Here is a 27,947-nt window from a genome sequence, read left to right on the forward strand (position 1 = left end):
ACCTGAGTGTTTATAAGAACTGCTTTAGTCCAAAAAGTAAATAATGGTCCTGATGGAGCTCCCACGACTGTTACTTAGTTCTCTGCCCTATGCATCCACTCAAAGTTTTAACCCTAACCTCAGGGGACATTTGGCAATGTCTGGAGGAAAGGTTTTAGTTGTTACAACTGGAGACAAGAGTTGCTATTGGCAACTAGTTGCAATTGGCATAGGAGGGATGCTGCTAAATGTCCTATGATACACAGAACAGCCCCCGCAACAAAGAATTAGCCACCTCTGAATGTCAAATGTCAACTTAGGTATATGCAATAAAGATACTGGATACTGGTGAAATAAAAAACTAACCACAGAAGACAATGAGTACAGGAGCTGCCCTGGTAGAGGTCATAACCTAAGAAGAAATACCACATTATATATATTCATTAATCCAAAGAGTCCACACAATATTTGTATTTAAATACTTTTATTTTCATCTCACAAAAAAAGCAACAGTGTTTGCAGTTACACATGCCTTTCAGTCAGTGCTGGTCATATGCAAAACAAGTTATCAGAAATATAAAGAAAAATAAGCCTTTTCCCTTTACAAGTGAAACAACACAATTTGCAGATACAATATTATATATACATATTTTCAAAATCTTTCACAAAAGACAGATTATGATACAAATTTAGAATTCCACCCACAAGCTCGGACTCAAGGAATTGAAGATCTCTATAGGTGTTTAAATATAAAAATGTAATACCTTTACAAGTTTCCAAGTAACTGCTTTCCAAAGTATTTGAAAGAGGCTATTCTTCACAGCAACGTGGAACACTTGGCTTTAATCAAGACAGCTGTAAAACTAAGTTTTATCTCAATGTGAGTTTGTTGATTAATGCAAATGCTCCAATTATGCAGTAATTCTCATTTTATATACACATACATACACAGTGTATTATTGTACTGATGGTTTATACAGTCCAATTTCTGGAGCATTTCCTTCAGCAAAGCCATGACCTTTACTTCCTTTGAAGTATTTTAAATTAAGAACTGTTTAGAAATATCACTAATGACTACCATGACTAACTCTGAAAAGGTGCCCTTTTTTCTTTTATTTATGATCAAATGTAAATGTGTCATGAATAAACTTATTTTTTTCTATGGCAGCAGGTATAAGTAATAGCAAAGTACAGGCTACTTTTTCAACACTAGAACCTGAGAGTTTGAGATACAGTATATAACATTTCTTTGCAAATTTTCTAGGAGTTCTATCACTCAATGTTTCCAAAACAGTAATATGGCAAATCTTCAGTATCGATTAGTAGTATCAGAAATGGGAAAACAAACAATGCTAAGAGGCCTGAAGGAAGGGAGGAGAGCAGAGAGGGAGGGAGGGAGGATGTGTGCCCATGCATTTTCTCTGATGCAGACAAATGTGGAGTTTTAACATTTACCATATGGTAGATGAGGAGACAGTGTGATATAAGAATGCTTAAAGTGAACATACAGGTCTGGATGCATGATATGCACACAAAATACAAGGCTAATGAGGCAGCAATGGCTTATATTTGTGAATGCCAGTGAAGAAAACACCTAACAGTGTAAGCACTAAAGACAAAATGGAAAGCACACAATGGAGAACAGAGGAGAAAGATGCAGTCACACAAAAGACCTCTGGGTAGGAAAGGGCCAACTTGTCTTGCCACATGTGGGGGATGAAAGATAGAAAATTCCTTTTGGATTTAGTTTTGGGGCTCATGTTCTATTCATCGGAGCCATGTCAATAACTCGAAAGGGTCATTCCAAGACACAATTTCTACCAGGTACACAAGCTATGCAATTGATGGAATCGTAATAGACTTCTGTAGATGAACCAGAAGTCCAGGCCTCAAAAAGAAGCTACTCTTAAGGGTTTACAAATGCGTTCTAGACAGCACTCTTATTGGCTTATCAGCTTCGCCGGTTTACCAGTTACTAAATGATACATGAGCAATGAAGTTTAAACACACCTTTATTAAATACTGTCCTCTTGCCTTTCTAGAATTTACAAAAGCACAGGTCCCTTTTCTCTACCTCATTCAATTTGAATCAACATAAGAAATGCTGGATCTAATTAGCTTTCACAACTCAACCATAGCCAAGTGTCTTCTCCTGTCTTATCTGCTGCACACCTGTTGCCATTAGTTACATCACTACACTGCTACACCTTCCAGCCAGATGGCAGGGATTTAGTAGGTCTTTATTTTTGTTACGTACAGTCAGACCCCTTGCAAGGGACTAAGTGTTAAAGGAAAATAATGGCGGAAAAAAGAAGCAAATGATACATGTGCATCTATATACTTGCATCCTTAATGGAATAGATCCTAGGGAATGAAATAAAATAACCAGAAAATAACTATACTAGCTACTGCTAAGTGAGGAAATATGTAGGAAAAGAAGAAGTGAGCTGTTATATTATGAAACTCAACTTTCATTAGGTCCCTACGTAGCCATGCAAAAGACTACAAAATGAAATAAAGATATGAAAACATATTAAGAATATTCCCCTACCAAAAATAGAAATCTTTCCAAAACAGACAAGTAAGTAAACAACACATAACTATTCTACTTGCTATTGCCGACATAGGCAATAAGGAAAGGGGAGGATGGGAGATTTGTCATACACTGATCCTCGATTTTCATTAGGTACCTATATATCCACGCAAAGGACTAGGTACAAAACCAATAACATGAAACATTTATATACATCTTTAAAAAGTATAGACACTGTCCTTTCCCCCTGACTATTACCCACCCAAAGAACCCCTCCCCATAAAAAAAAAATTAAACTATAAAAAACCCAAGATATGAAACTATTGCCCCTGCAGGCAATGAGGGAAGGGAAACAGAGGAGAGTTATCATACGTCTGGACCTCCATGTTTCATTATGTGCATCCATGTCCCAACAGAGGACTGGGTACCACATTATATAACACACAGAATGTAGCAAATATTTATATACATTAAAATGTGTGTGTATAGTATATAAATATGTGTGTTCTTGTGTGTGTATACACACACACATACACACACACACACCCAGACACCCCCCAAAAGAAACCAAACATCTATTCTACCATTGCCCCCTAGGCAATGAGGGATGGGGAGTATGGGATATTTTTCATAGAGTCAATCTCAACTTTATTACTATTAAGTACCTAAGTGTTCATACAAAGGACCAGATTCAAAATGAAGTTAACACCAAAAAGGGGCAAAACATTTATATACATTAAAAAAAATTATATATCTTGCTTTTTCCTCTCAACAATCCCACTTCTCATTAAAACCCTCAAAAGCAAAACACCAAAACCCAAACCCAAACCCTGCAGTGCTCACATACTACTTGCTTGTGTACACAGGCTCTGAGGAAGGGAAGGAATATTTACCACACTCTCGGGTCTGGGTCCCTCATTACATTTGATTCCTACAAATTCAAACAAACTACTATGTTGAGAGTGAAAGAACAACAACAATAACAACTAGCACACTTTTATAGACATAAAAAAAAAGACAAACCCAGAAATGCCCCACCTCCCCTACCAAAAAAAAGAAAAAAAAAAATCCCTTAAACAACTACTCTACTGGCCATTGCCAACACAGGCAATGAGGGAAGGGGAGAAGGGGAGATTTTTTCATAGAATGAACCTCAATTTTCATTACGTACCTAAGTATCCATGGAAAGGCCTTGGCACACAATGAAGTAACAGGAAAAAGGAGCAAGAACATTTATATACATTTCTAAAAGTGCACACCCCACCCTCCCGGAGATATGCAGATGGAGTAAAAAGGAAAAACCATCTATACTACTCTATAATTATTGCCCACAGAGGCAATAAGGAAAGGGGAAAAGAGGAGATTTTCATACATCCGGACCTCCACGTTTCATTAGGTACCCTTAAGTCCAAGCAATGGACTGGGTACAGCATGAAATAATACAATATAGTAATGAAAAGTATATATACATTTTTAAAAAGTATATATTCTGCCTTAGACCCCTCCCATCCCTCAAAACTTCAAAAAATCCAAGCTACTTTAAAATTGTTCCCCATATACATGGAAAGGGTAAAGGGAGAAGAGATTGTTATACATCCATAACTCCATGGCTCATTAGGAACCTACACGTCCAAGTGAAGGACCAGGTACCCAATGAAACACTATAATAAAGAAGTAAAAATATGTACATACATATACAAAAGGATATATCCCAATACCCACAGAAGAATCCCTGAAGCTAATCAACTACTCTCTTAGACACCTGCCCACACAGACAATCTAAGGGAAGGGGAGAAGAGGAGAGTTGTTACAGGCTGAACCTCAATGTTCTTCATATATCCATGTAAAGGACAAGGTAAGAAAGGTAGTGACAGAAAAGTAGCAAAAACATTTATATACATGTTTAAAGTATATACTCTTACCCTGAAACCATTTTCTCTCTCCTAGCAAAAGATCTTCAATAAACCCAAACTACTCTTAAGTATTGCCCACATGGGCAATAAGGGAAAGGGAAAAGAGGAGACTGTTATACATCCGGAACTCCACGGTTCATTAGGTACCTTTCAGTCTGGGCACCCGATGAATTAATACAATGTAGTAGTAAAAACATGTATATACATTAAGTGCATTTTCCTACCTTCCCCGTCCCTCCCCCTCACCTCAAATACTCCACTTGACAACTATTCTGTTAGCTACTGCCCAGCCATCAATAAGGGATGAGGAGAATGGGAGACTGTTATACATCGAGATCTCCACATTTCATTGGTACTTTCACATCCATGAGAAGGACACAGTGTGAACTAAATTAGTAATACAATGTAGTAGCAAGTTTATTTATATACATTAAATACACACTCCACTCTCTCCCACACCCCAAAACAAAACAAACTACTCTATTAGCTATTGTCTAAATAGGCAGTAAGGAAAAGGGAAAAGAGGAGATTTGTCATACTCTGAACCTCAATTTTCATTAAGTATATATGCATCCATACAAGAAAACAAGTATAAAATGAAGTATAAAAAGGTGACACAGTATCTATACACACTTGAAAGAATAATATACAACCCCAGCCCCCAAGACTAGATCAAAACAACAGCAACTAGGAATACTCTGTCAGTTATTGTCCATGCGAACAATAAGGAGAAACGCAAAGGGGACATCTGTCATGCTTTTGGACCACCGCGTTTTATCTACACGTTCACAAAATGGATGAATGAAATACAAAATGAAATAACACAAAATAGCAAAAACATCTGTACACACTTTTAAAAGAACATACCTTGCTCTCCTCTCAACATCACCACCTTCTTCCAAAGAAGGAAACCAAATAACTAGTCTGTAGCTACTGCCCATACAGGTAAAATGGGAAGGGTAAATGAAATTTTCATAGGATGATACATCACTCTTCATCAGGAAAAAAATATACAAAATGAAATAATATAAAAACTATCAAAAACATGTATGTACATTTTTAAAGTATATACTCCCAAAAAAAACCACTGAAAAAAATCGATCAACTTTTCTATTAGCTGTCACCCACGCAGGCAATAAAGGTTAAGGGAGGAGATTTACCATACTTTTGGACCTCTACTTTTCATGTGGTACTTAATTGGCAAAGCAGGGAATGGAGCACAAAATAAAAGAATGCAAAAACAAGCAAATATATATATATACCTTAGTTTTTAAAAATACAAATGGGGTGAAGGGGGAAGGAAGCTCTTTAAAAAGAGATTTAATTCCAATAAATACAAAAGTAACAATGGCAAAGGTAAGAAGAAAAGCTATGTCATATCCATGGCCTCAGTTTTTAGAGAGGCCTAAGTAACCAAATCCTACTCTTGCAGCCCAGGAAGTGCTGTCCTTGGAGGTGGCTCATCTCAGATGTATTTGCCTTCCCTGAAGCCCCAGGAAACATGGGGATTATGTGAGTGTTTAGCAATCTGACGGCAGATTATGGTTCCAGGTACTTTGGTTTGAATAGACTCTTTTTAAAATCCACCTCAACAAACTGTCAGTAATCCAACAAAATCAACACTTAACTTTTTTTTTTTTTTGAGACAGTCTCGCTTTGTCACCCAGGCTGGAGTGCAGTGGCACAACCGTGGCTCACTGCAACCTCCGCCTCCTGGGTTCAAGTGATTCTCATGCCTCCCAAGTAGCTGGGATTACAGGTGTGCACCACGATGCCCAGCTAATTTTTATATTTTTAGTAGAGATGGGGTTTTGCCATGTTGGCCAAGCTGGTCTAGAACTCCTGGCCTCAAATGGTCTGCCCACCTTGGCATCCCAAAATGCTGGGATTACAGGCATAAGCCACCGCGCCCAGCCAACACTTAACTGATTTCTTATTTCCTAATAGAAAGGATTCTGTTTGGACCCTATAATACTGATGCAGCTTGATTTTCTCTCTATACCCAGGAGTCTTCTGACAACTCTTGTGGTTCCTATGGTGGCTAATGTCCCATAAAATGGAAACACATATGGCAAGGAAAATTAAAGTAGAACCTGTGATAGCGAGAAAGTTCATGAACGATGAAACAATGACAACAAAATTTCATTTAAAGAGACTTAAATAAAACAAGATGGAGGAAGGCCCAAGCTTATGGTGAAGCTGATACTACTTGCAGTTTAATATATCTAACCACTTTATATTAACAGAACAAACTGGACTCATCCAATTCCTACATTCATAACCTTTTTAGATCTCCAAAGCATAAACACTTCTTCCACAACCCAAGATTTCCAATTTTTTTAAATAATCTAGTATGATGACCCTTTTATATTCAAGTAGACCTCTCTGCAATGAGAACACCTGTTCAACAAGTACTTGTGCCATGAATCTGTGTGCTTAAATAAAAGAAGCATACTGTGACTTCTGTGCTTCAGTCTGAGTTCTCAGAAATACACTGGCTAAGACAATGTTTTGAGAAGATAAAACTTTGAAAGCTACCATTATACCTATTACACTACAAGTTCTACCTCTCATTTAACCTTACATTCCTGATGTAGTTTTTAGAAGTCCTATATAGATGGGTTAGTTCAACATTAAAATTATGGAATTCTGTGGGAAAAACTGAGGCAAGGCCTACTAAAACTACAAATAATTAAGGTAAGGACAACAACAACAAAAAAACTACAACTATTATGGATATGGTATTATGGGAATGAACAGCCTTTGAGTAATAAAGATAGCAATAGATCATGAGTTATCTGTTTTTCAGGCCAAGTTTTGATAAGGTTTTACTCATAACAATACCCCCCACACTACACACACACACACACACACACACACACACACACACACACAGAGAGAGAGAGAGAGAGAAATGATATAATTCAAGACAAGATTTGCCATATGCAGAGTTAACTAACCTACATTATAGCAGCGATGTCAAGAAGCACAGGTAAAACTGAAGAATCTTCACTGATTTTGAGAAGTTACAAAATTTAAATTTTGTATCAAAGTGGAATTTAGTACCACATGGTAAAAAACCAGCAACAACAACAAAACTCTCAAAAGTTTAGTATTTTTCCCTCACTCTAAAAATATAAAAATACATTAACTTTCACTATCAACTAAATTATCATTCATTTAACCAAAGCACAAGAATAAAGACTTACAATCACCTCAGTTGAATAAGACATACTTAGATGATTCTGTGATTCTCAGGATATAATATTTTCTACTCTAAAACAGATAAATTTTAGAAAAGACTAAATTGGGGAAAACACACTAGGATTAAAGACGACTATTTTTTTAGCTTACCAGCCTTTTAAATTTTATTATATAAAAATATTTTCATAAAATAAAATATAATTTTATTCACAATTCCATACATTCTAACTTTATACCTGCTGAATAAAAAAAGGGTGACCTTTCCCACTGTCTGACTCTGTGGAGTGTTTTAAGTGCTCACAAATGGGTAACTACTCTTTTTATGTACATAGAAACTGTTTTCAAACAAAATATAAAGTTCTCAAGAATTATTAGGAAGAAAGCTTTTCTCCTAAGAATCAAAGAAACACAACAATCTAGGTATAAGTCTGCATAGCTCAAAAATTCAAGTACAGTATTTCTCTTTCAGGAGTAAAATGCCATACAGTTTCGGACATCCTCCCTCATTTTTCTTTCTTTCCTTCTTTGACCATTCCTTTTACGTTAGTTTGGACACACACAAAAAAGAAAAACTACAATTTTTAACTAAACAAAAGCACTATTTTTGATAGTGAAAAAAATTCAAAGTCCACCATACTAAACGCGAATTCAAGTTACTCCTATCCCACATTCTCTTTGTTCCTTTAAGGTATTATGGTGAACTTCAAATAATTTTTTTTCAATTTCTCAAAGGCTCTGTTTTAAAATATGCATCTAATATGCTACACTATCATATAAAATGAAAATTCACACATGGGTATGATTCAGAGAGAAAGTTTCTATGATCTATGATGCCAAAAGGCAACTTAAATTGCATTCTTAGTAATAGTGATAAAAGTCACAATGAAAACCACTGGTGTTACCAAAATGCTTGCCACGAATGTAGAAATACTAACCTAAAGTATATCTACAGCAGGGAGTGATAAAGGTGTACAGATTTGGGGACTATCACCATTTATGAATAAAATAATTATAATTAAAGCTAACTCAGTTTGGAACAGTTTCCTATGGTAATGCTATAAAAGATGAAAAAGAAAGTCTTAAATATTCAAAAAATTTAACCTTTTGGCCTTGTTTAGCTTTTCAATACAACAAAAATTTTAAAAATCTGTAGCACCTGGCTATTCTGCAGGAAAAAAAACACAATAGTTACAGACATTATTTAAACTTTATTTCAGAAAAATAAAGAATTAATCAAAACCCCAAATCAAAGTAGATCTGCACACCTGAGGTCAGTTCTTACAGTGCATGCTTTATTGTCTTTGTTATCATATTCTTCAGAGCTAACTTTGTACCACATTCCAATATCATCTATCAATAAGAAGCAACAGATGGCTGACAAACCAGCGGCCTGCAGTGATGGTGGCTCTTAGGGTAGAACTTTCCTTGTTTTACTGTGTCAGTAACTTTCTGGATACTGAGGAAGAGAACAGAATTCCAAAACAGGGTTTTTTTCCCCATTTGTGTATCTTCAAAGTAGAAAAATTACTCATTGTTTTTGTAGATGGTTGGCATTTAGGTGAATATAATTTTGTAATAAATAACTACATACTGCCCAAAGACACTTCAGAAAAGACGGACGAAAAATACAGTCAGGCCCTGAGCTAACTAGAACTCCAAAGAGCGCAAACAACTCGGCAGCGATCCTGGCTTTACCTTGGCTTTTGCAAAAGCGGCAGAGCCCAAGCTTACAAGCTCTCTGAATGGGCAACAAAATGAGGTGCGGTTGTGCATGCTACAGCCACCATGTGAGACTTTTGAGGTTCTTCTCCATCCACTGGATATTCAACTGAATGACTTCCAAAGCCTCCTGGACACAACGAAGCCGGAAGGTTGCCTCTGACTGATTTTCAAAGAATGCCTGAACCTGTAAGTTTCACACAGAAGAATTTCAAAAGAAGAAAAGGACAATAAACCTCAGGTAACTCTAGCTTTTAAAATAAGCTTTAACTTAGTGATGGCTGTGCTGTTATCTTGAAAGAAGTACTTTAATATTCAAGGTATCTACATGGAGTTCCCAATCAAGTATGGTGATATCTGAAATGATTTTAAAAAGGAAATCTTTTTACTCCCACACGGATACATTTTTCTAACTTAAAATGGAACCAAGGAGATGTTTAAGTAACAATAAATAAAGTAGAGTCCAAAGGCTTGGTGCTATGAATTCACCCCAAGAATGCAATTCTTCCAAACAATTTTATGACCACTTCAATTATTTGTATTAGGGAGACAAGGGAAGAGAATGGAATCAGAATTTTTCCTCATTATCATATATGCCACCATCTAGAAGTAATCACAATGCAGAATCATTAGTAGTGATTAAGGAAGACAGAGACAAGGAATTAGCATGAAAATCCACCATCTCACTAAAACTGAGCAGCGTGGTCGGGGTTGCCAGGAGGGTTGCCCAGTCTCTGCATTAGCATTTTATAAAACCAACCTCAGATAAATGTGTCTTTGTTGAAAACAGGTAAGTTGATCCAGCAACAATATTTTGTATGGTATAGGACCCCAGATGGAACCTGAAGAAACACAAAAACAAGAGCAAACAAATTAGGCAGCTGCTGGTAAAGCGTTTTTCCTGAGTGCAAAGGAAAGTCGTTAATGCCAAAGGCAGAGGTAGAATCCTCCTCCCGGAACCGCAACTGAGGAAACCGGGGTAGCCCTATGCATACTTACTGCCGGTGGGAAGGAAAGGTGGGCAGAAAAAGGGAAGAGTTCAGAACATGCAGACAATTAATCTGCTTAATATCGTCGAAGATCACACTGTACACGCAGAAATGCCGTTATTGATTTAAAAGAGAGAAAGCAGCAAAAAAACTACATCTGCATCTAGCTGAATGTGAGTTCTTAACTGATGCCTTGGCAATGCAGAGGTTTTTTTTTTTTTTTTTTTTTTTTTAAGAGTCTCGCCCTGTTGCCTAGGCTGGAGGGCAATGGCACAATCTTGGCTCACTGCAAGCTCTGCCTCCCAGATTCACACCATTCTCTTGCCTCAGCCTCCCAAGTAGCTGAGACTACAGGCGCCCGCCACCACGCCCGGCTAATTTTTTGTATTTTTAGTGGAAATGGGGTTTCACCATGTTAGCCAGGATGGTCTCGATCTCCTGACCTCGTGATCCACCCATCTCGGCCTCCCAAAGTGCTGGGATTACAGGCGTGAGCCACTGTGCCTGGCCATGGAGAGGTATTTTTCAATATGCATAGCTAAATGGTTGCTATGAAATAGTCTGTAGCCGTGCTGAGCTAAGTAACCTGGTGCCAAGCAAGGGTAGGCTTAATTAGAACTTAGATGGAATGCTACTGTTAAATGATTCATGCTATGGAATTATGTTAACAAATGTGAAAATTTCCGGATGTTTCAGTTAAACTGTCACGGAAGTATTTTTCCTCTCACAGCAAATCCTAACTTCTGTGAGCCAACACAACACTGGGAGCTTTTTTCAAATGCACAACTTGAGAATACTAAAAGTTAATAATTCTCTGAGAAACTTACTTCTGTACAAGCTTATTCCAGTTCTCTTTGACAAAATCCCATGCCAGTAAGTGTCCAGGAAAATGTCCACCCACTGTTCTAATGATAAGAGACAGCTTCTGTGTTCGGATGTTATCTCCATTCAGGCTACTTTTCATTAACCTGAAGAGCAAAGTAGATTTAGCCTCCAAAATTATTATTCATGAAGAAGTGATGACTGAACTTAAATTAAACTTAGTATGGTTTCCTAATTAAAGCTGTGTAGCAAATCGAGAAATAACTGTTGCGTTAGTCTACGGTTGATCTATAGATTGAAAATGTCATTTTTGTTAAATGAAGAAAGAACTCACCAATGAAATAGGCATTTACCTATATTGTCACATGACAATAAATAGTTTTTAAATAGTAAAAACATTTAGGAAATAAGTTCTGGTAGAATTTATTACAATTCGGGAGGTGGGTATTTTTTCTGGTAAAAACCTTATTTGATTTGAATGGGCAGGTTAATTATATTACTATTCTTAAAAAAAACTAGGCCATTTGAATTATTTGACAATTAGGATACATTTCAGAATATACTCTTAATGTTCGTAGCAAACATTTACTGACACTATGTACTAAATAATGTTCTAAGTCCTTGACACACAATGCTATAAAGTAGGTATTTATTAATACTACCTAACTCAATTTTATAGTTGAAGAAACTGAGGTTATCTAATTGACCCACAGTCACACAGTAATAAATACCAAAGCCTGACATCTGAACAAAAGCAGTTCTCATTTACTATGCTATACTATCTGTTTATAGTGAGAAACCACCCCCTACTCCAAGACTGTGGCAGTATTTTTAGGAGGGAAAAAAACAAAAGCTCAACAAAACATGATGGGTTAAATAAATTATGATAGAGCCATACTACAGAATATTATGAACCCATAAAAACACTTTAGTTTTTTTTTTTATATAAAGCAGGCTTCAAGAATTGACATGGAAAATCTCATAGACTGATCATTCACTAAAAAGATTGTCACAAAACACTGAGTATGGTATAAACCTAATGTGGTTTTTAAAATGCAGTTAAATATGTAGGTATGTATGTATGTACGTACATACATATGTACAAATATCCATTCCCACAGATGAATACAAAGACCAAGACTGACATTGTTGTTAACAGAGAAAACGAGAACGGAAGTGAAGGATCATGAGAAATGCTTTCATATTTTACTCTATATTCTTAGGTACTGTTTGAATACTTTATCATGGGCATTATTAGTGTATTACTAGCATAGTTTAAAAACAATGATTTTTCTCTATTTGCTTAAGTTAGAGGCTGGCTAATACTTTAAAGAAAATGACAATTTACAGTGTATCTTTTGGTAAGTGGGTCTGGACAGGTACTGAGGACATCTCTGGGACACTATTAAGATTTTTCTGAGCAAAATCATACAACAGAAGTAATGAGACCCAGAAGCCTCCTTCTATCCTCAGTGTAACTTTTAACATCTGTGCTCTCTACACCAGATACCTCCATATTCCTCTTGGCTATGTAGAGCTCCTCTACCCCACCACTGCCTGTTCTTCCTGTCAGAAGGCCCTACTTACTGCCCTACCTTCATCCATATGACACTCCTACTTCTGGGCCTTCATCACTACATATTAAAAAGGAAAAGTCTGACAAATAAACTCATATGAACATAGAACCTAGAAGGTTTAATATGTTATTTTTTTTCTGAAATGTCTACATTTTAAAATGACAGCTTGCACAAAGCAATGCCTTGGTCCCAAAATATGGAGTACCAATTGTGGTGTATAAGACAACATTCCAAGGGGATGAATACTTTTTGAGCAAGGAGTAGGAGGGGGCTGTGACTCCTGACATCTTGTAATCCCTTTTGGGCAAAGGATTTTCTGCTTGTCCATAAAGATAAAGCCCAGCACCTGTAGTCTCCTCACCACACTGTCCAACTTAGGCCTGGCCTGTAACAGAAGGGAGGAAAAGAGATCCCCTCAAAAATGAGCTCCTGCCCAAGAGCACAGCGTTTGTATTCTTTTGGTTTCTGTATATCATATTCCTTGGTGGTTTCATACCAGTAAAGCTTCCGCACATTCTCTGAGCTGGCAAGTGCTTCTAGTATTTTGTTCTTCTCTGCTTCAGAGCCTATAGAAATGTATTTGCTCAAAAGGAATGACCAGCCTTTGTCAGTTTTCGCTCCAACTTTGAACACAGCTGTCATGACATCAGTAGGTAGGCTGTAAGAGAGGTGGTCAAACATGAGAATAACAAGAAAATATTCTGAATACAAAGGTGAAGAGTTGGCTGTGGTGGAGTTTCTGGTGTGAGGGTCGGTAATAATAACAAGTTTGAGTACACAATTTAGGGTCGAGAAAAAGTTTAATTCAGTGACTGCTATTTTCCTAGTAGTGCAACTATGGATACATCAGTTCAATTTAATATTCACAGAGTACTCACGAAGAACCAGGCAGGTGACTGGCTGGACACTAGGGAGCAGAAAAGGAATGAGAGCCCCTGTCCTCTGAGAACTCACAGGCTACTACGAAGTATAGAGCAATAAATATATGCATTACAATTCAGTGTGATAAGTTTCATGGTAGAAATATAGCAGTAAATGGGGTGCAGAGAGTAAACACAGTCTACTGCCTTTATTAAGATCTCAGAGCTGGGAAAGACCTCAAAACGTTATCCAAATCCTCCACCCCAACTCTTCATCTGATGCTTGAATCTTCTCTCCATAATGCATGGTAAGGAGCTGGAGAGAACTAATTACCCCCAAAAGCTTTTCTGTTAACTGCTAACTCTACCTGCTATGTTTTATTTCTAAATTAAGAGACTTGTTTATCACCTCAAACCCATTAGGATGGCTGCTATCAAAAACCCAGAAAATGGCAAGTGTTGGCAAGGATGTAGAGAAATTGGAATGATTGTGCACTGTTGTTGGGAATATAAAACGGTGCAGCTGCTGTAGAAAACAATACAGCAGTTCCTCAAAAAATTAAAATTAGAATTACCATATGATTCAGTAATACTACTTCTGGGTGTATTTCCAACAGAATTGAAAGCAGAGTCTCTAGGAGATATTTGCACACCAATGTTCATGGCATTATTATTCACAATAGCTAGAAGGTACAAGCAGCACAAAGGTCTATCCCTGAATGAATGGATAAACAAAATGTGGTATACACATACAATGGAAAATTATTCAGCCTTTAAAAAGAAAGAAATTTTAGCCGGGTGTGGTGGCTCATGCCTATAATCCCAGCACTTTGGGAGGCCTAGGCGGGCAGATTTTCTGAGGTCAGGAGTTCAAGACCAGCCTGGCTAACATGGTGAAACCCTGTCTCTACCAAATATACAAAAATTAGCCAGGTGTGGTGGCGGATGCCTGTAATCTCAGCTACTCCAGAGACTGGGGCAGGAGAATCACTGGAACCCGAGAGGTGGAGGTTGCAATGAGCTGAGATCGCGCCACTGCACTCCAGCCTGGGTGACAGAGCAAGACTCCATCTCCAAAGAAAAGAAAAGAAAAGAAGGGAAGAGAAAGAGAAGAGAAGAGAAGAGAAGAGAAAGAGAAGAGAAGAGAAGAGAAGAGAAGAGAAGAGAGAAAGAAAGAAAGAAAGAAAGAAAGAAAGAAAGAAAGAAAGAAAGAAAGAAAGAGAAAGAAAGAAAGAAAGAGAAAGAAATTTTAATGCATGCTACAACATGGAAGAACCTTGAAGACATTATGGTAAATGAAATGAGCCAGTCACAAAAGAGCAAATTCTATATGACTTTACTTATATGAGATATACAGTGTAGTCAAACTCACAAAAACAGGAAGTAGAATAGTGGTTACCAGGGGCTGGTGGGGAGAGGGAGTGAGGAATTATTCAATGGATACAGAGTTTCGGTTTTGCAAGATGTAAAAGTTCTGAAAATAAGTACTCAATAATGTGAATATACTTAACACTACTGAACTGTACAGTAAAAAATGGTTAAGATAGTAAATTTTATGTTGTGTGTATTTTACCACAATTTTTTAAAAAGTCTTGTTTGAGAATGCAGATACATAGAGTTCACCTACACTGACACTCAGTTTTATAACATTTATGACCCAGGATGAGAATACCCTGGATTCTGTATATGATGTGAGATAAAGAAAAAGAAGATAATTCATCTGAGTAGAGGTATACTTCACCTTTGAGTTCCATTGGATGCCATCCAGTCATCAAACAGTTTCATGGCAGTAGTGGAGCAGTTCCCCAGGTTGTGGGTGCAAGCAAACTCTAGCAGGGCTGACCGAAGCTCTCGCATAGATGGAGTGCCCTCATCCGTCCAAGTTTGTTGTTGAATTTGGTTTTGAAGTAATTTAAATACCCTGGTCTAGAGAAACAAAATAGATTATAATGGTTTCATAATAATTAGGACAATCAGAAAAAAAACAGGACAATTACAGCCAGGCGCAGTGTCTCATGCCTGTAATCCCAGCACGTTGGGAGGCTGAGGCGGGCAGATCACCTGAGGTCAGGAGTTTGAGACCAGCCTGGCCAACACGGTGAAACAACATCTCTAGAAAATACAAAAATTAGCCAGGCATGACGGTAATGCCTGTAATCCCAGCTACTCAGGAGGCTGAGGCAGGAGAAACACTTGAACCCAGGAGGTGGAGGCTGCAGTGAGCTGAGATAGCATCATTGCATGCCAGCCTGGGCAACAGAGCAAGACTCTGCCTCAAAAAAAAAAAAAAATCAGGACAATTAGATCTCTTTTCCCCAACATTTATCCAATGAGGGAAAAAAAAGGCATAGATATTACTCATTAAATATCAACTGACACACGAAGGCCACATACAGCTGGGATGAAACCATTCAATAATAAAGACTACGCATAAGGCTGCTATAGCTAAGGGGGACTTCTAGTGATGTTAACTCAGAAAAAAATTAATGACTTCTGTGCAGTAGGGAACTTTTATGCTGCATATACTCAGCTAGAAGTTATTTTCCTGCCAAAAAGTATCACTTATAACCACTGCTGCAAGGAAGTCAGAACTTCCTGACCTTGTGACTTTACAATCTATAAACCTATAAAGCAATGAAAGAAAAATACACTTCTTTACTGATAGTTAATGTTTAAATGTTTCTCAATCCAATATTAAAGGTATATTTAACATTATCAACTAGTTTGATGTTATAACAAATTAACCAAATTAGCAAGAAAATGAGGCCTTCAGGGAAGAATAGTTGTTTATAGTTTATTTTTTCTCCCAAGTTTTTATTTAAAGAACTTTCAAACCTACAAAAAAAGATAGTACAACACCCATACACTGTTCATCTAGATTCACCAGTTTTTAACACCCTGACACTTGCTTCGTTTTCAAGTATGTATAACACACGTACACACACATTTGTTTTTTCTTGTTTTAGCTGAACAATATGAAAGTGATATACAGATATGATATTTCATTTATACATACTTTGGCATGCAACTCACAGATATCAGAACATTCTCTTACAGAACCATAATACCTTATCACACTTAAGAAAACTAATAGTTATTCATTAATATCATCCAATCTAGTCCATTGGTATTGGCTGTCATTGCTAAACGTATACTTGCGGTATTAAGGTACTAACAGACGCCTTTTTCATCTCTCTCCAAAATAAAAACACCAAAGTTGTTAATACCATGTTGAAGTATTTCCATTCCGCAAGTTGTGCATGGCGGGTGGGGGGTGAGGACACATGATATTTTAAAAAGCATCATATGCAATATGCTTTTATGAATACCACTAGGAGGAACAAAAATTCTGATATAAAAAACGTTTTTAGGTATTCTTTTTTTTTTTTTTTTTGAGATGGAGTCTTGCTCAGTTGCTCAGGCTGGAATGCAGTGGCACGATCTCGGCTCACTGCAAGATCTGCCTCTGGGGTTCACGTCATTCTCCTGCTTGAGCCTCCCAAGTAGCTGGGACTACAGGCGCCCACCACCACATCCGGCTAATTTTTTTGAATTTTTAGTAGAGACGGGGTTTCACCACGTTAGCCAGGATGGTCTCGATCTCCTGACCTTGTGATCCACCTGCCTTGGCCTCCCGAAGTGCTGGGATTACAGGCGTGAGCCACCACACTTGGCCGTTTTTAGGTATTCTTTAGAAAACCTTCATGGCTACATAAGAAGGACCAAAATGAAAAAAATTCAACAGATACCCCCTCTGAAGGAATCAGCACAGGAGGATTTCTTCCTGCTGGTACTTCTTTACCTCCACCACCATCGTGGCATCTCATCTCAAGTAATCATGTACCACAGATGACCACATACAAAACCCTTAACTTCAGAAGTTTAGCTCAAGTTCTTCACAGAACATTGCTTTCTTCCTTTCTTTTAGGTATTGACAGTGAGTACCACTGAGTATCACCATCAATACCTAAAATGAATCCTATTTGGAAATTTTTATACTATTAAGACCATTATCCTAGCAATGACTTACAGTGAATAAGTATCTTGTGGAGTTGAATATGAGAATGGAAAAAAAGAATCTGCAAGGAAAAGAACTCAAGGTTTGTATAACATGTCAACTTGCTTGTGTTTGTTTCAAAAGCAATGAAACACAGAACAGACACCTTGTGGAATGTGTAAGTGGTAAAGCTTCTGAGACATTGGGAGGACATGAAGTGGAAAAATACTTGCTATGCTGACAATGCGAGGAACAGACAAGCAATGCAGGGGATCCCACTTGACACACCTGACTGCATTGCTACATGGTGTCTTCACTAGCCTTACCTTCTCAATAGCATTATGATGGAAAACCATCCCAAATGACTGGAGAACAAAAGAAATTTAAATCCTACTCATAACTGTCAAATAGGAACAAATGAAGAATGTGAGAAAAAAAATCACATGCTTGAAATCCTATTTAAAAAAAAATCAGTGAAGAACAATGGCAATTCTCATTGAGAGTTTACTAAAACACAAAGGCAGCAATGGAAAGAATGGCACTTGAAGTCCTGGAAGCAAAGGAAATCTGACACTTGAAGATGGCTGTGGCTAATTCTTGAGCAGTTACACCACCGAATTACAGGGAGCAATTTTACTAGTTAGTCTTCATACAAAATCATTACGGCAAGTTCTCAAAATAGTTGTTTAAATGTATTTCAAATTATAACATAATAAAGTAAAACATTTTAAGAAAGAATAATTATATTATTAGAAAAATCCTGTTACAAAATATCATTTTTATAAGTAATCCAGGTTTATTTTTAATATTAATTAATATTAATGAAGCATAGCATGTGCTTCAAATTATCTTTCCCTTTTAGAAATAAAATGAAATGTTTTTCTAAGGATCCAAATTAATTTTTTTGAAATTTAAGCTCTTTCAAAAATAGAATGCAACTCTATGATTTTACAAAGTGAAATGGCAAGTGGAGAGAGGAAATAAATTGATGGGTTATACAAGCTACAAACACTGGATTTGTAATAAAATGCAACAACAACAATATAAAATTATTTAAAAAATAAAACAGAGGGAAAGATGCTAGCACTTACGTTGTATATTACATTTTGATTTACTGCTTTAATTTTACACTGATATGCCCAGGGAGTTCTTTCCTGGGTCAATTGAGTTTCTTAAAAGTGAAATGTCAGTTTTTATTGCAAAAGGTTTATCCCACCAATGCTTCATATGTAAAAGAATGACAGATTTGTAAGTGATAAAACAGGAATATGGCTAGGATCAGATGTTAACATCAGATGTGAACAATTTAACACAATTGAAATGTGCCTCCAGACCCTACCCATCACAACACCACAGCATCACAAAACGCAGCATATGTCATGTGTAGCCTACATAACTAAAGGACCAATAAATGTACATAATGCTTTGGTTCCAATGATATAGAAGTTAATTAGAAATCAGCCTTAGACACTAATACATTTGAACATCATATCCAAGGATTCATAAATGTCTCCTATCCCAATTCCTAACTGTAGAATGTCAGATTTCCTAGTTTGAGAGTATTGATGCTACCAGAATTTTCACCCCAATATGAGAATAAGAATGTTAAAGTGACACGTTCTCCCTCTTGATGAACTAAAGTTAACTGGGCTTTTAGCTAACCATATGAAGACACAGAGCAGTAAAATGGCGTCCAATCTTGGAAACACATACTAAGCCTTCTGCCCTTGCTCTCTATCCATCAGTCACTGGATCCCTCCTTGAAGTATGTTCCTCATAAACACATATCTGCCCAGAAAGCTGGAAATCATCTGGGATGAAGATGCAGTTCAAAGAAGGGGTAAGTATCAAGTGCTTCCTTGATATCTTTAGGAAAAGATTTCATAAGCTAGATTACATTAAAATTTAAAACTCATATTAATAAAAAATAATTAAGAGAGTAAAAAAAGCAATATGGAGTGGGAGAAGATATTTGCAAATATACATGACTCTAAACAGAGTTAACAGAGAGGCAAGGAGAAGATTGACTTCTGCCATTATGAAGTTTAACGGGCAGCTTCAGAGTCAGGGGATATTCTGCCTCCTCACAGGGTATATTCAGAACCAACACTGCCCTTTAATAGTGAACAAAAGTGAGTGATACACACTAATCTTATTTATTGCTACCTGTACTAGGTTGAATAGTATCCCCTCAAATTTTGTGTCTGCCTGGGACCTATGAATATGACCTTATTTAGGAATAGGGTCTTTGCAGGTACAATCAAGTTAAGATGAGGTCATACTGGATTATGGTGGGCCTTAATCTAAGAATGGGGCAATTTGGACACAGAAACACAGGGAGAACACTGTGTTGACAGAGACAAAGGCCACGGTGAGGCACCTACATGCCCAGGAATACCAAGGATTGCTGGCAATCACTTGAAGTTAGGAGAGGGGAATGGAACAGATTCTTCCTCAGAAGGAGCAAACCTTACTCTGCCAATACCTTGATTTTGGCCTTCTAGCTTCCAGAACTATGAGAGAATAAATTTCTGTTATTTTAAGACATCAAGTTTGTAATAACTTGTTTTGATAGCCCTAGGAAATTAATATACTACCCCAAATGGTGTTGATATTATACTAATTACCTCAAACATAATTCTATGCAATAAAATATACTGGTCCTGGGGATAACTGGATACCATACTGAAAAGAATGAATCTTGGTGTCTACCTCACACCATCCACAAAAATCAATTCCAGATGGATCATAGATCTAAATGTAAAGGATAAAATAATAAAGTTTTCAGAAGAGAACACATAATATCTAGGGGTAGGAAAAGATTTCATAAGCTAGATTACATTAAAATTTAAAACTCATATTAATAAAAAATAATTAAGAGAGTAAAAAAAGCAAGATGGAGTGGGAGAAGATATTTGCAAATATACATGACCAACAAAGGATTCATATCTAGGATATATACAGAACTCTTACAAATCAACAAGAAAAAGGCAGAGAATTTAATAGAAAAAATAAGCAAAAGAGGGGCATTTCACAAAAGAACATCTAATGGTCAATACATATATCAAAAAGAAAATCATCCTCACATCAGTAGAAAAATGTAAATTAAAGTTAAAATTACAGTACCACTATGCACCTATCCACATGGCTAAAATAAAAAAGATTTAGTGTGAATGATAATTATCAGCAAAGATATAGAGCACCTACAATTCTCATATACTGCTAAGTGTAAATTGGTACAACTTTGAAGAACTATTTGATAGTACAGTATTAACTATGCATGTGTTATGACTCAATAATCTCATTTCCAGACATATATCCCATAGAAATTCATAAAGACATACGTCAAAGACATCATAGCAGTGCTATTCATGATAGCTCCAAACTACAGATAAAACAAATGTCTATCAACAATAGCTGAAATGGTTAACTAATGGCCAATCTCTTTACTATACTAACACTAGAAAGTCGATATTGGATTCTAAGTTTGCCCTAAAGAGATGAGTAAGCTATTTGCATACTTCTTGGAAAGGCACATAAATATTGTTTTAAAAAGTCATTATTAACATTTTAGATATAAAAAAATCTCTTAAGTTGACAACTTCATTTTTAGGAGAACAACTAGATGTGGGCCAGTCACTTGAAACCTTAAATGTACGGTCTGCAAGGTTTTCAAAAGAATATGACAAGAAGAAAGCTTTAATTTTTCTAACAAAAGGTATCCTGGAAAGATGGCGTTGCTAGGACACGAATTAATTTTACAAATAGCAATATAACATAAAGAGAAGTCTTTGGAGTGAAATTAATCTGGGTTTGAATCTCAGCTTTATCACTTAGTAGGTAAGTGACTTTAAAGAAGCTATTCCATCTCCTCGTTTATTTAATGGGGGTAGAAATATCTACCTTGGCACTGTGTGATAATTAAATGAGGTAATCTACATTAAGCACTAAGCACAGTGTGTAAAAGCACTCAAATACACTTGTTTCTGGTGTGTTTCAATCATTTATTCACTCAACATTTACTGAGTGTCACTACAGGCCAGGCCATGTTCCAGGCACTAGTTTTTATTAAGGCTGCTAGCTGAAAGCCTTATGAAATAGAAAATGATAAAAATTTTAACCATTAGAAGAGATCTCAGAGAATCATCTAACTTAAGCATCTTGCTCATGGATAGGGATGGGGTAACTCCTTTGGGGTCAGATCAGAAACTTTTGGGGGAGAAAAGCTTTTCAAGCTCCATATGGCCACTCTGCCCTGTGTTCCCTCCACTCACTGAGAATCATGCAGGTGATGAGAGAACTGTTTATAGGAGATGCAGGGTAAGGCAATAACAGAGGCAGAAAGAAGGTTGTATACATATGTAACGAACCTGCACATTGTGCACATGTACCCTAGAACTTAAAGTATAATAAAAAAAGTTAAAAAAATGATTTAATCCAACCCCTTCCTTTTACCAGTGAGAATACCAAAACCCCAAAAGACTTACTCTAATTCTTGGTCTAATGCTGCCTTCCTTTCCCTGAAAGCTGCCTTTTGCCTGGGTCCCTGGGAAATCTCACTAGTTTATAAAGCAAACTCTGTTGTCAAAATGCGCTGATTCAGAGAATTAGATAAAAACAAATAATTTTTCACTCTCTTCCAAGCTTTTAAAGTCTCAGTCAACAGTTTAATATTAAAAGTATCCAAAATAACAACTGTTAAGATCAGGCAGTTGATATTAAGAAAGGTAAAATGGTCTCTAATACTAAGACTCCTTTAGTGCTTTGCAAAGAAACATATCCACCAGCATCATTATCCGTTAGATAGTTATCAGTAAGAACTCTTAAACAGAATATTCTCAATACAAACATAACTGTTATTTTATAATGACCACTAGAAAATTAATGGGGAGATCTACTTTGCAAAAGGGCCTATTTCAAACATTCATCATGTAAAAATAAAATAGGATCTGAATAGAGAAATATTATTCTCATGTGACCTCATTTTGACAGTGGTGTCAAATGTCTGTATTTTGATATTCAAACAAGACCATATCATACTAAGCCTTTATTAGCTCTTCATCATAAGCAACATCTTGATTTTAAGTAAAGATTTCACAAGCAGGAAAGTGAAGAAAATGGAATTTAACTGGTTGCTTTTTCAGCCTATTACTGGCTGAAAATGGAACTGTGAATAACAATATTAAAGATAAACAGCAAGAAGCTGGCAAAAAGGCAGACTTACCACCAGTCTTGAGGCCAGATCCATGTGTCCCAGTTTTTCAAGGAGGTTATAGATGAGGCCTGTCTGAAACAGGGCTTCAGTGATGGGTGCAGTATGGTTCTCATTTCCAAGATAATTAATCAAATCAAAGGCCCTCCGGAGAGGTACCTTGCCTAGGCTAAAGGATAAAAGAACAGGAAAAGTAAATATGCAGAGACACACAGAAGAACTCTATGCATGCTAAGAGAGAAACTTAGGGTTAGATGGTGAGTCTTGAAGACCAAAAATTTAAACTTACAGTGGCATTCTGTAAGTTAAGCTAAATATGATTATCTCTGATTAAGTTCATGTGGCCCAAGATTAAACAGGCATTTCAAGAGAAAGATAAACAATAGCTCATTTTTTTTTTATTCCTAAGTCTCCTGCAAATTGCTACTAACTCAGCAAAAGTATAATATCTTGGGTTAGAAAAGATGAATAGTACTAATTTTATTTATTAATTAGTTATATTTGCCAGGAAAGAGAGTATAGCATAGAGTATCTGAATTTTTTTAAAAAAATTTTATTTATTGGTTTAATGGGAATTTGTTTTTCAAACTTGTTATGACAAGGTCTATTGTGAATTTACAGTGAGTACATTTTTAAAATTAACGATTTTATAGAAATCATAGCAGTAATGGCTAGGATGACATAAGAAGGGCACTTCATAAAAAACGAGACCAAATGGAAATGTCCAGGGAGGTGAGAAGGAATATTCTTCTGACCTGAAGTGTTCCTGTGTTTTTAAGCCTATCATCAATCTAAATTGGTAATATTCTATGCAGAGAATATGTTTACATGAGGTCACTGTCATCCTTGGCTTTGGGACTCTATAATGCATGAGGTGGTTGGGGAGGCAAACAGTACAGATAAGGTGGCTCCAGCCATCAGAGATGTCCCTCAAAACCAATGCATAAGCACTAAGCTTCATGCTTAAACCAGCTGCTGTTTGAAAATAATTCTCTTATGAAATAAAATAGAGCTTGAACTCCGTATCAGTTTAGTCAACAAAATATGTGTCTTGTTTTTGATATCTAGTCTTGAATTATTATTAAATCCTGTTTCATTTAACTGTTCAACTGTCTTTGTAAGTAATGTTTTATAAAGTCCCTGGAGGCAAAGAACACATCTTATATTTTCCTAATCCTCCAAAATGAATTGTACCAACCAATACATGCTAGTTCTTTCAAACTGTTTTTCATATATGTTCTTTACCTCAATGACACTTGCTTAAAAAAAGAAAAAAACTCAAACTAAGTATACTCTACCCTGCAAGTTCAAATATGTTGTTGATAAGGTTGGCTCGGTCTTTGTCACTCAGAACATAAGGATTTATTTTCAACTGATGGATTAGTGCTTCCCAATCATCATCTGCATAGTGTACAATATAATAACCATTCATGTTTATATTCACTTTGACCCACAGCACTTCTTCTGTAAGATTGATGACACCTAATGGAAACCAAAAAATGAGAGATTGAAAGAGAAGACAATCGGACAAGAAAAAAAAATTACATGAGTGCTTTGTTTCTAAGTTAGTTTATTTTTATATTTAATCATTCTAGTAAGAAAAAAATGCCTGTCTCCAACTACAGTTATTTTCACGTTAGTGAAGGTCAAGACATTCATTTAACAATTATTTATTTACTGTGCAATACTGGCTGTAAGCTAGGCGCTGGAAATCAAATGGTGAACAAGGTAGCTATGTCTCTGCTTTTAGGGATCTCACAGTCTAAAGTAAACAGGCAAGTACAATATCATACAAGCGCTATTGACAGAAAAAGAAAAGACAGCATTCAACGAATGCACATAGAAAAAATGCTTCACTCTCCCAGGGAAAGTTAGGAGCGATTTCTTGGAAGAAATGACATCTAAGTTGTCATTCTTCTAAGAGACCTCAAAATATTTAGGTGTTGGCCAAGTGAAGAAGATATAGTAGGGAACCCAAGTGCGCAAGGCCCAGAGAGAAAGCATACATGTTATCCATGCACTGAACTGGCTCCCAAGTTCATTATGGCTAGAGGAAAGAGGAAGGGAGAAAGTAAAGGTGTGGGTTGAGGCAGCAGGGGAAGACAGCGAGAGAACTGTGTAAAATGTGTCCCATTCAGCCTCTGTCTTTTGTCATGTTAGCAAAGGAAGAACAAACAAAGCCATTTAGAAAAGTCACATTATTTAAAGCTAGCAAAATAAACGTTAGGGAAGGCTTAAGATTGCATAAGGGGCAAATAAGAAATAATTGGGTTAAAATAATAGGAAAGGATAGGCACTTTTGGGGTCTCTACTATAAATGCTGAGAGAACTGTTAGAAATTTCCATGGAATTCTGTCAACTAATGTACCAATAATGAAGTGCTAAGAGTTAACTGACCACAAAATATATGTATGAATTTTTAAAATCCTTAAAACTGCTAATGAAGAAATGTCTTTTAAAGTTGGCAACAAGGATGTAGACTTAATTATAATAGGGGTATGCTTCTAAGCATCTTGAGGTTTACTATTATTTATTAGAATATAAGCTACATAAGCTTACTATTTTGTTTACTGCTAACGCCTCAGCCCCTATAACAATGACCTAGCAGGTACTCAACAAGTACCGTTGAATTAGTCAGTGAATGAATAAATAATGACTATGTCACAATAAATAGTTTTAAATCAAGTGTAGACATAGGTTTGTAGATATTTATTATATAATGTTTACCCCCTTTTAAAGTAACAAATACTTAAAAAATTTTTTAATTGTAAGAAAAAGAAGAGTAGAGATAAGAATAATCTAAACTCAGACAATGATAGCATTTTGGAATGTACTTCTTGCCAAGTTTTTGTCTTATACTTGTTTTTAATATTTTATACAGCTGATCTATATGCATTTATTTTATCCTTTTTTACCTACCAGACCCCCCCACATTTTTTCCATTGTCTTCATAAGCAGTGTTCAAATATCTTCATAATATTCCATTTCAAGTTTATCCAATCTATTTTGAACAATTTAGGCTGTTTTAAAATGTTCACTATCATTATAATTCTGTAGTGAAACTTTTTTATATAAAATGCTTTATAAATATGTTTTCAACCTAAAGATTATATATTAGTACCTGAAGCCTTAGCTTAGGTACTAAAGATTATATATTAGTACCTGAAACCTTAGGATTTATCAACTTCAAAAACATGAATTATTCAAATGTGTCAGATGCCCTTAATATCTTTGTTATTCCAATTATATTGATACTGCAAAAGATGTTTAAGATGAAAAAGACACTCTGATCATGTCTTAACAGGACATAATAAGCTAAGCAGTCTTTCTTACTAAAAAAATTCCGTACTTATTTCTGTTATATTGCTGATACAGCAACAGATGGGAAAGATCAGTTAAATAAGGTTTATTCCTTTTTCGAGGGCAGAATGCAGTTTTAAGGGATACTTGCGATGGCAGCAGTGGCTGCTCCAAGTTGGAGCCATTTTTAGCAAACCTATGACTAAGGAAATTAACTTTATCATTAGCTAATCCAAAAATATCAACACTCTCCAGGTCACCAAACACTATATCCTATGGAGCTTTTATCAAGAAAGAACTCTGGGCCGGGCGCGGTGGCTCAAGCCTGTAATCCCAGCACTTTGGGAGGCCGAGGTGGGTGGATCACGAGGTCAGGAGATCGAGACCATGGTGAAACCTCGTCTCTACTAAAAATACAAAAAATTAGCCGGGCGTGTTGGCGGGTGCCTGTAGTCCCAGCTACTCGGGAGGCTGAGGCAGGAGAATGGCGTGAACCCGGGAGGCGGAGCTTGCAGTGAGCTGAGATCGCACCACTGCACTCCAGCCTGGGGGACAGAGCAAGACTCCGTCTCAAAAAAAAAACAAAAGAACTCTGGGCCTGGGCATGGTAGCTCACACCTGTAATCCCAGCACTCTGAGAGACCAAGGCAGGAGGATCACTTGAGCCCAGGAGTTTGAGACCAGCCTGGACAACGCAGTTAGACATCATCTTTACAAAAAATAAAAATTAGCCCGGCATGGTGACACATGTCTGTAGTCCCAGCTACTCAGGAGGCTGAGGCAGGAGTATCACTTGAGATCAAGTATCACTAGGTCAAGAGTGCAGTGAGCTATGATCGTGCCACTGTACCTTAGCCTGGGTGACAGAGCAGGACCCTGTCTCTAATAAAAACAAAGGTAAAGAAAAGAAACAAAGAACCCCAGGAAGAAGGGCTACAGAGACCCAAATCTCCCTTGCCCATAAAAGGAGACAAGAAATGATGGCTATGACAATTGTTCCACTAGATGGATGTAGAAAACATTGAAATACATACGGAATATCTTGGTTGATAAGCAGCTTGCCATGTTGTAAAGCTAGCCAAGTCCAGATGGTAAAGAGGAGGGACACAGCTGGGAATATACTTGAAATTATTACTGTCATCGAGATGACACAACATAAAGCAGTACAGCCAACAGCACAAAGACAGACAGAGTTATCATTTAAAGAATCAACATTATTAGTCTCTTTCAGTTCTTCTGAATGATCCAGAATGGTGGACCTTAAAACCACAGGTATCGAAAAATAATACCTTTGCACACAAGGGAAGTAACTACATCCTGCAGCTCAAATGTGGATGAGGCTACCCTCATATGTTTTTAATTTACTATAATCATTAACAGATTAACACTTCAATTTTCAGTCTATTGAGTGGCAAAAAAGAGTGAGCAACTGCAATATTAAATGACAGAAGCCCAGATGAACTAATCTAACAGTGATTTTTAAAAACCATTTGTCAATGAGCTACGAAAATCAACTACTGTTTTACAAAAAAATTAAAGTTCTGAAACTAAAAAACATGTTTTTACTACAAAGTTACAAAATTTCCTGTATAGTTTGCTCCAGAGGGCTAGCATCATACATGCTATTGAACTTTATCACTCCTGTTCAAAAGCATTCCCTTCTCTAATACCCCTTTCTTTCTCCTTTACTTTATTAGGGGAAAAAAAGGCAAGAGCAGAGAATGGCACATGATAAATATTTTAATTACCATATGCCCTTCCTTCTTTCATCCTAATTACCTTTTCTTCCAATGACATATCTTTTACTTTCACAGCAGTACTTCTGATAGTGATATCCACTTG

General features: G+C 36.6%; 1 protein-coding gene across 2 annotated transcripts in view; it reads right to left on the reverse strand.

Moving 5' to 3' along the window:
* Positions 1–446: 446 nt before the first annotated feature.
* LNPEP (leucyl and cystinyl aminopeptidase) overlaps positions 447–27,947 on the reverse strand; it is a 108,807-nt gene continuing 81,306 nt past the window's right edge. For both annotated transcript variants that reach the window (XM_032156764.2, XM_058440683.1), the window contains 7 exons: positions 24,104–24,287; positions 22,818–22,974; positions 15,338–15,522; positions 13,233–13,394; positions 11,165–11,305; positions 10,109–10,190; positions 447–9,535 (listed from right to left, as the gene is read on the reverse strand). In XM_032156764.2, the coding sequence (XP_032012655.1) occupies positions 9,404–9,535; positions 10,109–10,190; positions 11,165–11,305; positions 13,233–13,394; positions 15,338–15,522; positions 22,818–22,974; positions 24,104–24,287 (1,043 nt within the window). In that variant the 3' untranslated portion in view covers positions 447–9,403. The remainder of the gene's footprint in view (positions 9,536–10,108; positions 10,191–11,164; positions 11,306–13,232; positions 13,395–15,337; positions 15,523–22,817; positions 22,975–24,103; positions 24,288–27,947) is intronic.

The sequence above is a fragment of the Hylobates moloch genome, unplaced genomic scaffold (genome assembly GCF_009828535.3).
Source record: "Hylobates moloch isolate HMO894 unplaced genomic scaffold, HMol_V3 SCAFFOLD_6, whole genome shotgun sequence".
Lineage (NCBI taxonomy): Eukaryota > Metazoa > Chordata > Mammalia > Primates > Hylobatidae > Hylobates > Hylobates moloch.